We start from the raw sequence: 14,559 nt of genomic DNA, 5'->3' as shown, positions 1-14,559 counted from the left end.
TTAGCTTAAATTAAGAAATCTGATAATTCAGAATAAAAATCTTGATTCGGATTAACCACTTTGGATCATTCATAGACATTACAAAAGTTTTGAAGTCACAAGAACAGTAAATGTATATACAAGGTTAAAAAACATGCTTTTATCATACAAGAAGACCAGATTTTTCAAACACTACCATAACAACAAAATAAACAGAAACCTATACTTCATCATCATCCTTCAGATGTTGTTGTTGTAAGCTACAGAGACCAAGTGAGGAACTTTACCCTCATCAAAAGGCAAACTCACATACTCTCTCGCAAACTCTTCAGCTATCTCCCAAGCAAGCTCACCATGAACAGCTTTACAATACATATACATCACAGTAGTCGCAGCAAGATTATATAGCATCAACAGCGTCAAAACCGCAGACGTGATCACAATCTGCAGCACAAAGAAAGCATTTGTCCACAACTTCCCACCATCATCGTCGAGCTGAGCAGAGGCAGCTACGGTACTGATCCATACTAGAAGCGACTCGGCTGTTGCAAAGAAGAAGATGATAGACAAAGAAACACTTTTCATTCCTTTAACTAAGCTTTTACTTCTCTTCAATGGAGCTAACCCCCAAGCTGACTCAACAACAACAACAACCCAAGCAAGAACCCAATCCACATAGAGCTTAACCACAGCTACAATCGAGATAAACGTTACTACCATAGTGAGAGCTTGGAAATACGGAGAAGCGTAATCGAATCGAAGACCTGGGATGATCTGGATTAGCTTAGTCAACAAGAAAGCTAAAATCCCTAAAATCAAGAAAACCCCAAAAACGATGAAATTGGATGAAATCAAAGTAGCGAGGAGCGGTAAAAACGAAGCGAAGCTCGATCTAACGGCGGAGATCAATCTCACAGGTCTACCGTAGAATCCTTGGAAAACACTGTAAGCGATTGATCCAATAGCTAAGAGATTGAAGACGGTGACAACAACGATGTAACCGATTAGAAGCAAGACCGTCGTTTTGGTATCGACGACGACATCAGAATCATGGAGTCCGCGGAGGAGAGAGACGCTGTGGTGAGAAGCGGAGGATTGATCGGTGATGAGGCGGAAGACGGAAGGGTAAACAGTGACGGAGAAGCAGAGGGGAAGGAGGAAGAGAACGGAGAGAGCTAAGAAGTGGCGTGAGTGAGCGTTGATGATTCGTTTTGATTCCGATAAGACTACCCATAGATTCACCGGAGATGGGGATAGAGATGGAGATGGAGTCGCCATTGAAGACGCAAAGTTTAGTTAGTACAAGAATCAATCGAGAGGTTCATGACGAAGACTTTGCTTAAAGATATTGTTGTACGGGTAGACTTGGGTCAAATCGGGTCGGATAGGGTCGAGTTGGGTCAAATCGGGTCGGGTAAGGTCAATTAAGCAGGGATGATGAATCCATCTTATTCACACCTCTTAACTAACCAATCAAAATTAGTCTTTTCAATGTGTTGTTACTAAAATTAGCATCTTGACAAGTATTTGTTGTTATATATCTGGCCTACGACCTACCAAAGGAAGAAGATGTGAGTGTTGTTTACTCATAAGATTTCCATCTCAATTTGTGTTAACAATCTTCATTATCAAAAAATTCACCTAACCTAAAACTTAAAACCTATCGAATGGATTCACAAGTTATGAAATTCTCAAAATATCATAATGATCAACAACTACAACTCTCTCTTAGATTAGGGAGTCACGAAGTAAGACCATCTCCATGGATCATTTTTTTAATAAATGTTTAATCATTTTTATATAATTAATTTTAATGTTATTTAATTAAAAGTGTTTTTAGAGTGTTCAAAAGTTAAGATATTTTTTGCATACTCTAAAGACACTTAAATAAATAATATAAAAATTATTATAAACAAATCTTTAAAGATCTATCAAAAACAATTAATAGAGAGATAAGGTCTTGTGTGAATTCCTTAGAGCATTTGCAGCGGTGTATATATGCTTTGTCCTTCAGAATAAAATGATTTAATTTAAATCGAAATGAGACATTTATCGAAGGAACGTTCCTTCAAAGGGACGTTTATTTCTCCGTCTTTCGTTACACGTGGCAGCGTGTGAGTTGTTTGTGTTGTTTGGGTAGGGGATACCAAAAAATCGAAGCATCGACTTCTTTTTTTTTTAATCTCCGACTCTCTCTCTCTTGTCTCTATCTCTCTCGACGGCGACTTGTTTTGCCGGCGAAAGCATCCGTTAATTTCGTCAGACGAATCGATCTGCGGTATCATCTAGAAGATTATCCGCCGGTATCAATTGAAAGGAGGTTAGTGTTCCAACGCCGTTTGCGATTTTAGGGTTTGCTATATTGTTTCTGGGATTCGATATTGTTTCTCGATTTAGTCTCTGATTTGTTATTAGAGTTGGATTTAGGGTTATGGGTTTCGATTTTTTATCCTGAATTTAATCTCTCGATTTAGGGTTCTCTGATTAGTTTAGGGTTTTCGATTTAGTAATTTTGATGTATTTTCGATTTTTTTTCTCTGATTCGGTACGTCTGGTCTTCGATTGTTTAGTCTCTGGTTCGATTGTTCTCGATAATAGTTTTATCTTTGGGTTTACGCTGCAAATGTCTCTGATTTTTGTTTTGATTTAGGGTTTTGGATTATGTTTTGTTTTTCGATAGTTGAGTGTCTCAGTTTTGGTTCGAATTAGGTTTTTAGATTATGTCTCTGGGGTTAGCTGGATGAGTGTATGAGTTTCTGGCTTTGTCTCTAAGATTGTTGTTATTTTGTTTGGATAATGTTGATTCTATTATGTTAAACTGACTATACCTTGCATATTGTTTGCTGTTCATGAGTTTCCTCAGCGTCACTTGAAGATAGCAACACACCACGGGAAATCACAGAAGAAGCAGTTGACAATCTTTGTATTGGTCTCATTAATTGATTTGGTAAACAAATTTATATGATAGGTTTCTTGATCATAAATTGTTTTGGTTGGTGTAGAGTTGGTCTCATTCATTTCTTTGCTTGTAATAGTGATCTATTTAAAGAAGTCTGTTAAAAGTTATGAGAATATATATTATTAGTGGTGATGATCTCTGCTAATTCTGATCTAACTTAATTGTGATCAAACTTATATATTAAAACCGTAAATATTTTGTCTTAAACCATCTCCTCTATCAATTTAACGGGATACTAGAATGCTTTGTAGTTGTGTAGTGGTGTAGTTGTGTAAGTTGTGTATTGGTGTAGTTGTGTACGAGTATGGTTTGTAGTTGTCATAAATTGTGATTAGACTTAGGTAGTTGAAAGATAGGTCATTATGAATGGTAACTTATTACTTGATACCTTTTCACATTTTAAACACCAAACCCGCCTTCAATCTTTCTCCATCATCTTCTATCTCTCTTCTTTGTTAAACCAACAACATTTCCGAATCCTCATCATCTAAAACTCTTCTGCTATGAGTTTTTTCTCTGTGTGTATATGTTTCAAATAAATAAGATGGGCCAAGACTACAGCTACTCTCAGCCTGATTCGTCAGATCAATATGATAGATACTCTGACGACACTATGGACAGTGAGATAGAAGCTTTGATTCGGATGAATGAGGCTGAGAGTAGCTTCATGAATGCTCAGGCGACTCAATACCCTCCTCAACCTGAAGTTGAGTTCGGATTCCCGAAGGTATGCTATTGTGGTGGTCAGCCCCTCTTATCTACAAGTTACAACAGACGGTATGCTACATCCCCTCTTATCTTCATATTGCTATGTTTAACTGATTATTAAGTGATTTGCTAATTATATATGTTAATGCAGGTTCTTCACATGTGGGAATGTTGATGATGGAGAGATGCATATTCACAAGTGGTGGGATGAAGCTGTTATGGAGGAGATGAGAGAGATGGGCAGACACTGTGAAGTCCTGTCTCAGAAGGTAGATAACCTTCCAATCTCGACTAATTATGAGACAGCGCAGACAATAGACCGGTTAGAGAAGGAAATGTTTGAGCTACGGAAGACCAAAAATAGGATTAGAAATGGTTTTGTATTGATGGTTTTGGTAATTGCTTTTGTGGTATCCTTGTTTCCAATTTTTTCTACGGCCTTTGTATGAATTTGGGAATCTGTTTGTATGCTTGAAGTCATGGATCATTACTCTTGAAGTCACGGATCATTACTCTTGAAGTCACAAGATTTTGTCACAAGTTTTTGTAACTTTTTAATTTCTTATGTTTTTAATGTCAATGTTATATGTTTTATTTAAATTAAAACTTTAATATGTTTTTACTTATTAATTTAAATAATTATTTTTTTAAATTAAAAATACTATTATTTTTTCCAGATGACCAACTGTGAGGGACACCAATGCTCATACCAAACTTAAGAAACTCTCAAAATAAGATTAATATATTTGAAGGACCAAAAATTTTCCTACACCAATGCACATGGTCCCATTGGCATGAGGGGAGTTGACAGAAAGAGCCAGGGGTTGTTCTAGAGAAAGATGGATTCATTGATTCCTATAATCTTCCCCACTTTAAGCTTTAAGAGGTCTCGCACAAACACTCTCCAGTTCTCCAGCCATGGGATGATGAACCATGGACTGAGCATTCATGAAAATTTGAGGTCTTGCAGTGTAGTTACTAACAAGAATCTTTGCCAGAAAACAAGAGTAAAGATTACGATGTTACCCATTTTGCGAGACGCGATTTGCGAGGAACGGTTGTGTCTCGCAAATCCCTTGCTATTGTCGATTTGCGAGGGATTCTTCCACCGCAAATTGACTGTTTTCTTGTAGTGGTAGTAGTATAGAAAAATCTAAGAAAATCTTCGTTGATATAGTAATACCATGCATAGATATTGAAATCTGTTGAATACTAGAATACTAGAAAATAAAGCAAAGTACTTAAAACATTAAAAACATAGAAAAAACAAACAATAGGCAATTCAAAAATATTAATAAAATTCACAAAATTAGAAACAAGACTTACGAGATATAATTTTCACCGGTTACAAGCTCTAATCAAAAGGAAAACAATGAATCAGTTTCACAAGCAAATTACAAGGGAATAATTTTCTCGTAAACGACATGGAATTTGCGAGGGACTACGTTCCTCGCAGATGTAATGTACATTGCGAGGTATTGTTTTTCTCGCAAACGACACGCAATTTGCGAGGGATTTTTTACTCGCAACTATGAAGCAATTTGCGACGAATTTGTCTCTAGCAAATACGTTGCAACGTTGCCATAGTACATCCCTCACAAATTGTTGTGCATAAATTAAAAAAAAAACAGAATTCATATTTAATTTAAATCATTATGTTTGATAATTTTGTTGTGAATTTAAAATTCTAAATAAAATAAAGAACATAATTGAAAATCGAGAAAAAAAATTCTAAATAAAATAAAACATAAATATTACAAAAAGAAGTTTTGTTTTAGTTTTTCCCTCACAGGGGATATAGTCAGCAAAAAAAGAGTTTTTAAAAGGATTGAGAGAGAGAGGTCACGTTTAAATTCCCAGTTTAGCAACCAGTTACTCCCGTTTCACCGGTGGTGCCATCTGGGTTGGTGCCATCTGGGATAGTGCGCTGGGTTGGTCGCTTGTTGGTTGGTCGGGTTTCGGAACTTGGCAGCAAACTCAGGATCTTTTTCGGCAAGGTAGTCGAAGTATGCATCGTAGCTATGCATTCTTTGTGTCTGGGTTTGGATAAACTCCTCAGCTGCAGCAAGTTTCTGAGCCAATATAATCGGATCATTAGCTGGAGACGGAGGTGGTGGACCGCTACTGGTAGAGGACGCTTCAAACTGCAGCGAACCAACCCCAAAAATTCTGTTTTTCTTCTTCGGAGCAACCTAACAACAAAACAACAAACAAAATCGTGAGTTATCACATACAAAACAATCGAAGATATCACAAAACAATTTCAAGTTATGACATACAAAATATGCACAAGTTATAACATGCAAAACCATCAAAGATATTACATACACAAGAATCACAAATTATCACAAACATAACAATGGCAACAGTTCAACCATAGAGTATTTAAAACCAACAGTTCAAAACAATGATAACAGTTCAACAGTTCAAACAAAACAATCGCAAGATATCACAAAATCATTAGAAATACAATCATTATTAAACTTAACAACACAGTTCAACCATCAGTTCAAAATAGAGTATTTAAAAAACCAACAGAACTTCAAATTTGAAACTTACCTCAGTGTAAATTTTGTTTTTTATATGATGGGCATCCCACCAGAAGCAGAACTCTCTCCATTATTCCTTGTACACAGCTCAGATTCTAACTCTTGAATCTTGGACGACACCTCATTGAACACGGACTCGGACTTGCCATCAGTAAATGAGCCATCTGGTTTTTGATGAGTGTCTTCTAAGATTCGTAGGAAATCCGGAGTTAGCTCACCAGTGATCTTAGACTTGAAAAAAAGGACATTGATTAGTTATAACAAATAAAAGAGTTCAAAAGGCATAATTATAAGAAAAAAAAAAAACTTAACGAACTTACATGCTTTCGAGCACGGGCTTTAAACGACGTTTGGCCTGAACGGTGCTTGTATATTCCGGTGCCATCCGGATCATGATAGCGAGCATTCCGACTGTGGTTGCTCTTGATTTCTGATTTTGGATCAAGCCAATACCGAACAACACCAGGCCATACCTGAGGATCAATCCACCGTGGTTTTGCCTCATCACCTTTAAGCTTCCACTTTAACTTCCACCGTGACACTTGATCACACATCCTGTCCTTCAACTTGTCCTCAAACTCTTGCCTCACTCTATCGTTTATGCAACGGTCCCAATTGTATATTTGCTTGCAAAAAAAAAAGGATTAGTCTATATTTAATTAAGGCAAAAAAAAAGGAAATTTCACTGATCCTTTCTTCTTGCAACACGACTTGATCATCAACTAACCCGATTATACGACCTCGAGGATTAACTTTAATGACTGATAACCACATTTCACGTCTTGGCCTTAAACGAGGATAGGGCAGAAAGCTCACTTGTTGTGCTTGTGATGCTAGGATGAAAGGATCAAATTTGGGGTATGATCTGTTCGCATTCACATCGACAACTCCCCAATTATTTACCCGCACGCATCGGGCCGATGGATCGTACCAGTTACACTTGAAAAGTACGCATCTCAGATTCAGAAGGCCTGGATAATCAACTTCTAATATTTGTTGCAAAACACCATAGAAATCGCTATCACCAGCTTGTACATAGATTCCATAATTTGCTGTAGCTTTGCGACTTCCGTGTGCGTACGTATGAAAAGTATAACCGCGAGTAAAGTACATCGGAGCAGTAGTGATCTTTGCTCTTGGTTCTTGAACGAGCTCATGCAACCAAAGAGGCAATGGTTCATTTTCACATCCATTCTGAACCTATATAAAGAAATAAGATATTTAGATCATAAGTTTATTTAAATTTTAAACTATAATACATATATAGTTTAAATTTATTTCATATATATACTTACATAGTATTTCAACCAATTAGCGAAATCCCGCTCTTTGTAAGCCTCATAGTCAGATTCTTCTAAATTAGGATATGCTTCACGAATCTGCATTTCAAAAAGTCTAAAAAAATAGAGATTTGTTAGTTCATTATCTTAGAAAATAAAATTAATTTTAGTTTTTAAAAAATAATACCTTTCAAAAGGTTGAACATAATCTAGATTCCTCAAGATGTAATTGTGATCTGCTCGACAATAGCTATGATCTTCCCACCAAACTTCCTTTAACTTTCCAGCAAGTCTTCCTATCTGAGCAAAGATATCTGGAACATCATGAACATTATATGTAGGTGCAACGCCTCCGTCATCATATCGTCTAGTACGTGTTTTCTTGGTTCTCATGGTGGGGCTAAAGTAGTATGATGTGAAGTGAGACGTTTCCTCGGTTAAACTCCCGGCGACTATCGACCCCTCAACTCTAGCAAGATTTTTGGCCTTTCCTTTAAGAGTTTTCATAAACCGCTCAAAAAGATACATCCAGCGAAATTGCACTGGCCCACCAAGATCAGCTTCATGTGGTAAATGGATTGGAAGATGTTTCATCACGTCAAAAAAAGCAGGGGGAAAGATTTTCTCCAAGTTACAAATTAACACTGGAATATTATCTCGTAACTGCTCTATGCCATCACTGGTCAATGTTCTAGTGCATAAGTCCCGGAAAAAAACTCCAATACCTACAAACAATTGTTTAATTAATTCATGGGTGAATTAATTAAAAAAGTATATATATCAATATATAAATATATCATTATATACTTATATACCTGCAATAGCTTCATGAACGTGTGTTGGCAAGAGCTCAAGAAATACAAATGGTAGTAGCCGTTGCATGAAGACATGACAATCGTGGCTCTTCATACCTGAAATGTTTTGGCCTTGCTCTACACATCTTGAAAATTTTGAGACAAATCCATCTGGAAACTTCACTTCAAATTTAATCCAATCGAACAACACCTTCTTAGCCTCTGCTGACAATCGAAATTGGGGTAATGGTAATTTCCCATCTCTTGTAAGATGTAAATCGATCCTTGCACATATTTCCGCCAAATCCAACCTAGATCTCCTGCTATCTTTTGTTTTACCCTGCACATTCAGAAGTGTAACGATGAAATTATCGAAAAAGTTTTTCTCGATGTGCATCACGTCAAGGTTGTGCCGCAATAGAAGATCTTTCCAATATGGAAGCTCCCAAAAAATACTCTGCTTGTGCCAATTGTGAGCGCTTCCATATCCATCTGGCATGTTTGCTTGTGTGTGATAGTTACCCCCACGTTTACATGTTTCTTGAGCGCCATAGTAATCAATCTGCTCAAACAAATCATTTCCAGAGACATAACAAGAAATGAAGATTGTATGGCGTCAATATAACAGGCCATAAAGAATACTGCCTCCCTGACATACCAAATGGACTAAAACCATATGTACACAACCCAAGATAAACATTCCTACACTCTTGAGCAAAGTCTGGATATACCGAATGAAAATGTTTCAACGCCTTTGCATCAAATGGGTGTGTAATTTCTCCTTCTTGAGTAGAATGTTCTGCATGCCATCTCATTGCCGCTGCAGTCCGTTTTGATTGGTATAGGCGTTTCAATCTATCAGCAATAGGCAAGTACCATATACGTTTATATGGCACTCGCGTCCTTCCTTGAGTAGGCTGATATCTCGGCTTCCCGCAAAACCGACATTCCTGCAACTTAGCATAATCTTTCCAAAAAATCATGCAATAGTCATCGCACACATCAATCATTTCAGATGGTAATCCAAGACTCGCAACCAACTTCTGTATTTCATAGTAGTTCTCAGCCGAGACATTATCAGCTGGCAAATACTCTTTAATGAGTTCAGCCCAAGAATCCATGCAATTCTCACTTAAGTTATTATCAGCTTTAATTGTCATCATCCTAGATGCCAATGATAACTTAGAATGCCCTTCTCTACATCCATCGTAGATAGGTTGATTTGCAGCATCTAACATAGCATAAAAACGTTGTGCACCTACGTTGGGTTCTTCTGTATTATTCTTAGGAAATGCAGCAGTAGTTTCATGAAATGCATCATTAACCATATCATGAAATCTATTTTCCTCATTATACCCATAAAAACCAAATTGGTCAGATTCTTGATGCCCATAATTACTAGGTTGCTCAAAAGCATAATTCATACTACTACTTCCAACATTACTGCTACAACCCTATGCATGACGAAACCATACATAGTAATTTGGCATAAATCCTCTATTATAAAGATGCTTCTTCAGTAGATTAAATTCCAAATAATTATCGTTGCAACACTTAGGACATGGACAAAATATAGTACCGTTTTGACGAGCAAATTCTTGGTTTGTCGCCTGGTACATGAAAGCGCGCAACCCATCACAAAACTCTCTCGTCACATCACCGGTCTCTGGATCTCTGTGATTGTACATCCACCGTCACAATGTGCATATCTCATGCTGCCCGCCTCCAAACATTATTATGGAATTTAAAAGTTTTTAGGCCTTTTTTTGTAGCCTTTTTTCTTTCTCAAAATTTTTTTTGGTAGTAAGTGTTTTTGTTGCAAGTGTTTTGTGTTGTGGTTTCCATGAATCAAGAACTTGTTATTTATAGGCTTTCTAAAAATAAGTGTTATGGATTTGCGAGGGAACTTTGCAAGGGATTTGCGAGGGATATTTAATATTTTATTTTTTGCAAGGGATTTGCGAGGCTGTTACTGTTTTGCCGACAAAACAGTTACACTCGGGGAAAACGTGGCTGCCGACATCTTCGTCCCTTGCAACTCCCTCGAAAATTTGCTACGGACAAAAGTCATCGCTAATCCGTCGCAATTTGCGAGAGAGTAGCGAGTTGTTTGCGAGGAAACTCCGCAGAGTCGCAAGTCTGTATTAAATCCCTCGCAAATTAGCGAGGGACTGTGCCGTCGCAAATTTTGCGAGGGAATTGCAAGTTCCCTCGTCTTCCTAACAAAGTACTCGCAATTCCATCGTAAATTTGCGAGGGCTTTCTACCGTCGTAGATTTCCGTCGCAAATCGACTGTTTTCTTGTACATATCCTTTTCTTGATAAAAACGATTTAAATTTCTACACATAAGGAGTAATATTTAATCTGCAAAAATCTGAAGTCAAGGGAAGAGAAGAATGAGATCAGAATTTTGATATATATCCGAATATGAATCGAAAAATTATATATTTGAATATAACAGTGATTTTGAAATTGAATTTATAATAATCTATCAAATTTATGTCTTTCCTAATTAAAATTTTCTCTATTCGATATATAGAGGATGCATGTATTGGTTAAGCTGGAATCGACGACAAGACAAGAAAAAAAACTCATAACACGGTCGTTTGAAACAGCTATTCCATGAAATCATCACATATAGCTATAATATGCATAGTCTTGCTCTCCTTCTTCTCCATGTATGAGTGTAAGTACCAGTGTTTTTTTCTCACATAAATTTCACACACACATATATATATATATATATATCAAATGTCTGTTTGTTTTTGTTTTCAATAGCAAAAGTTTTGGTTTATGAGTTTTGAATCGATGCGTAGGTAGCAAGATAGGGAGGTCGAGGAAAATCAATGTACCATTGTGTTTCCACAGCAAATGCTACAACGTATTTAAACCTGATTGTTGGAGCTGTCTCGCAGCTGGAACCAAAAAAGATGATTGTTGGTTAGAAAGTGAGTACCCCAACGCCAAAGAGATTTGCTTCAAATCATGTATAAGATAGTTTTCTTTGAAGGAGATACATGTATTGGATGGAAATTTTAATTGATTCGGTGGCTTTTAAGGTGTTTTTGGGATTAGAAAATAAAATTTTAAATTGATATTTGGTATGATTCTAGTCTTATAATTTAAGAGGATTTCGTATGACAATAAATTAAATTGTTATAATTTTTTATAACAGAGCAAAGGAACTCATTTCATACCATTCTGCTAATCTGCTATGTGTGTACATAACTCGATCGTTGCAAATTCTCCTACCATATATATGTATATGGAAGAAAAAAAAACTCTAAGGAAATACGTAAAATATATGATCATACTTTTTCGGCGAAACAGCCAAGCCATGACAGTTGCTCAAAGTAGATTCAAAACCTTAAAAAATCATAAGCTCATTCGATTTCAGGGCTCTTTTCGGGTAAAGGGACACCTCTGGGAGTGCCATCTTCTTGTCTAAATACTGTTGCTGAATAATGGAAAGAGGGAGGCTTTGGCATCTTCTTGTCCCATGGCTGGGTTTGTCACAATAATTGGAGTTATCAAGATGTCCCCGTAGCAGATGCAGACAACTCGTCACAACTGCTGGTAGCTATGATACCTTTCTTGATTTGCGGTTCAATATTATGAGGCGGGCCTTCTTCAACTAGACAAGTCTTCGAACAAGACCAGTCTAACCTCATAATCTTTAGACGAATCAGGTTGTTGCTTTCACATTCGTAGCGACAGAGAATTTTGGGTTTTCTGATGCAACTTGTGTCTCTCCTGAAAGACCTAGACTTTATTGTACGCCTCCAGTGCTTAGACACGCTTTGGAATCTAAGTAGGGAACTCACTAGAAGCCTCAACATGATTTCTTCTAACATAAGGTACCTAGAAGACGACTGATTACGCCTTTCTCCTCAACCAAATCGATAATCAAAAGGGAAATGACAGTCAGTGTATCTAAACCAAAACCTAATTTACAATGGAAAGTCTAAACTCTGAACGACTGAACATAAGGAATGAATACACTAGTGCGACCAGGAGTCGAAGAAACATAATTAAAAACTAGGTAAGTAGAATTAGGAAGCAACCAAATGAGCTTGGAGTCATTGTAATCTGAGATAAGCACCTTCTTATTATCATTAGAAGTCGATATAAGTTTCATGAAGGTCAAATAACCTTCACTGGGAAACAAAGAAGACGTTAACCTCAAGTCTATCGAGAACATCTTCTCCGATTCCCATTCCAAGTCCAATGCGTTTTTGATCCTCCAAAAGTGTTGTATACCATTATCTACCTTCAAATCTGTAATCCACACATGGCCATTTCGAGTACTGCTCATAATAATATATTCAGGACATGACGTCTGGGAAAGAGAACTATGTTTAATGACTCGAAACATCTTTGTGTGAAGATTATAGGCAAGAACCATCTTATTATTATTATTTTTTTTTTTTGAAAATTGTGAATTTTCATTAGAGAAAATGTATTGTAGTAGCTACATTATCTTGACACAACCGATAAGCCTTGCAAAAAGAAATAAACTCAAGGACTATCACTATATGAACATGATTGGTGGTAACTGAGATTCTATTTTACACAAACTTTAGCCAGTCCCTCAGCAGTCACTTGAAAAGCTTTATATGACTCCTTGCAAGAATTGTGTCTCTAACCCCTTTGTCCAGCGCTCTGAATAGCACATGCGGTGGAGTGATGATATTGTTATGTGGCCTGTTGTTTCTCTCCATCCAAACGGTGTATATGACTACCTGTGCAACAAGCCTCCTGAGGGTTGTGGTAGAGATAGCATCAGAAGAATCTAACCAAGCTGAGAAGGCCTCCCAGGTGTGAAAGACAAAACGCTGGTAACCCAGTCTTCTTGTTGCTTGCAGCCAAAGTTCCTCACTGAGTTCACATCGTAGGAATAGGTGATCACGAGTTTCTTGCCCGAGTCCACAAACGCAGCATGAAGTTGCTATTCACATTCCCCAGCTTGCCAAACGAGATCGGGTAGGCAGTCTATCTAGATGTGTGAGCCAGAACAGAAATGCATGTCTGGGAGTGGCCCCCTTAAACCAAACCTGATTTGCCCAAGGGAGTGGGTCAGTTCTTTGCCTTAACGCCTCCCAAGTTTGCTTTGCGCTGAAAAAGTCTTTCTCCTCACCATCAATGTTCCAGAGAAAAGAATCAGTTTCAGGGCATGTGGCTGGAGAAGGGATTGTGGTGAGATAGATTTGCAGTTGCTCCGCTTGTGGTGAACGGGCCGGTCGCAGCAACCAACTTGATGGAGAGCAGGCAAGTGCAACAGTAGCGTTGAGAGGGATACCTGTTTGTGCTGGTCCAGTAGGGCCGAGAAAGTGGATGAGCTATCCAAAAGGAGACCAACAATCATACCAGAAACTTGTCTGGTGACCATTGCCTACAACACAACGAAGAAAACAGATAGCATGTGCACGAAGGCGCAAGAGTGCTTTCCATGTCCACGAGTTTGCCTTCTTCTCATCCACTAGCCAGAAGGAACCATCTTTAATTTTATTATTCTTTAACCACTGAGCCCACAGGGAGTCCCCAGTAAACAACCTCCAAATGAGCTTAAGGCAGAGTGTTTTGTTCCAGGTAGAGAAGCACCTAAAACCAAGACCCCGTTCCTCCTTTGGAAAACCAAGTGATTTCCAAGCAACTTTTGCAGCAGGCTTTTTATTTACGTCCCCCTTCCACAAGAATATAGAGCAGAGACTCTGAATATGCTTTATGTATGCTTTCGGCAGGATGAAAGCCGATGCCCAGAAGTTAACTGTTCCATAGATGACTGAAGATATGAGAGCCATACGTCCCGCATATGACAAAGCACGAGCAGACCAGATTGTGAAGTGATATGTTACGGTTTTGACTCACTTTGACCCCGTTTATTTGATAGTTTTGTAGTTGTTTGAGTCCTTTTCAGGTTATAATAAGAGGATAGGAAGCTAAAAGCAAGGATTAGAACAGCAAGAGCAATCGGAGCAGAAAGGAGTTGAATTGGAGCAGAAAAGCTGATTTTAGACCCAGGAGCACATGTTCCCGATTTCCTAGCACATGCTCCCAACTCTACGGTTTCATGACGACACGTGGCAAGCATCTAGGCGCCGATTCCCTGCCTAATTCTCCTTATTTTAGGCGATCCTTTGTGAGAGAAAGAGGGCTGAGATCGCTTTTTAATTGGGAGATTTGAACTTGGAATCTTTCCTTATTTTTCTCTACTTGTATGCTATTTAACCTAGGGTTTTAGGGGAGACATACTGACCTTTTTCTTTTAGTTTTTGGGGGGAGCGACGTT

At 37.9% G+C, this 14,559-nt stretch overlaps 4 protein-coding genes across 4 annotated transcripts; 1 reads left to right on the top strand and 3 right to left on the bottom strand.

Annotated features, from left to right (window-relative positions):
- Window positions 1–26: 26 nt before the first annotated feature.
- Window positions 27–1,697, bottom strand: LOC104779656 (uncharacterized). Its single transcript, XM_010504044.3, has one exon. It carries the CDS (start codon window positions 1,255–1,257, stop codon window positions 220–222), a length of 1,038 nt encoding a protein of 345 aa, XP_010502346.1. The 5' UTR covers window positions 1,258–1,697; the 3' UTR covers window positions 27–219.
- A 1,763-nt stretch (window positions 1,698–3,460) lies between these two features.
- LOC147945270 (uncharacterized) lies at window positions 3,461–4,121 on the top strand. The gene is made up of 2 exons (XM_087509803.1): window positions 3,461–3,715; window positions 3,798–4,121. Exons 1-2 carry the CDS (start codon window positions 3,465–3,467, stop codon window positions 4,093–4,095), a joined length of 549 nt encoding a protein of 182 aa, XP_087365929.1. The 5' UTR covers window positions 3,461–3,464; the 3' UTR covers window positions 4,096–4,121.
- Window positions 4,122–5,312: 1,191 nt separating this feature from the next.
- On the bottom strand, window positions 5,313–10,103 carry LOC147945269 (uncharacterized). The gene is made up of 6 exons (XM_087509802.1): window positions 8,291–10,103; window positions 7,663–8,200; window positions 7,491–7,590; window positions 6,516–7,395; window positions 6,206–6,426; window positions 5,313–5,838 (listed from the first exon to the last, which is right to left on the bottom strand). Exons 1-4 carry the CDS (start codon window positions 8,766–8,768, stop codon window positions 6,787–6,789), a joined length of 1,725 nt encoding a protein of 574 aa, XP_087365928.1. The 5' UTR covers window positions 8,769–10,103; the 3' UTR covers window positions 5,313–5,838; window positions 6,206–6,426; window positions 6,516–6,786.
- A 2,959-nt stretch (window positions 10,104–13,062) lies between these two features.
- On the bottom strand, window positions 13,063–14,071 carry LOC147945268 (uncharacterized). Its single transcript, XM_087509179.1, has 3 exons — window positions 13,736–14,071; window positions 13,325–13,609; window positions 13,063–13,218 (listed from the first exon to the last, which is right to left on the bottom strand). Exons 1-3 carry the CDS (start codon window positions 14,069–14,071, stop codon window positions 13,063–13,065), a joined length of 777 nt encoding a protein of 258 aa, XP_087365305.1.
- Window positions 14,072–14,559: the final 488 nt, after the last annotated feature.

The sequence above is a fragment of the Camelina sativa genome, chromosome 4 (assembly GCF_030686135.1).
Source record: "Camelina sativa cultivar CO46 ecotype springtype chromosome 4, ASM3068613v1".
NCBI lineage: Eukaryota > Viridiplantae > Streptophyta > Magnoliopsida > Brassicales > Brassicaceae > Camelina > Camelina sativa.
The sequence above is the reverse complement of the archived record's forward strand: the minus strand, read 5'-3'. Positions and strand labels throughout refer to the sequence as shown.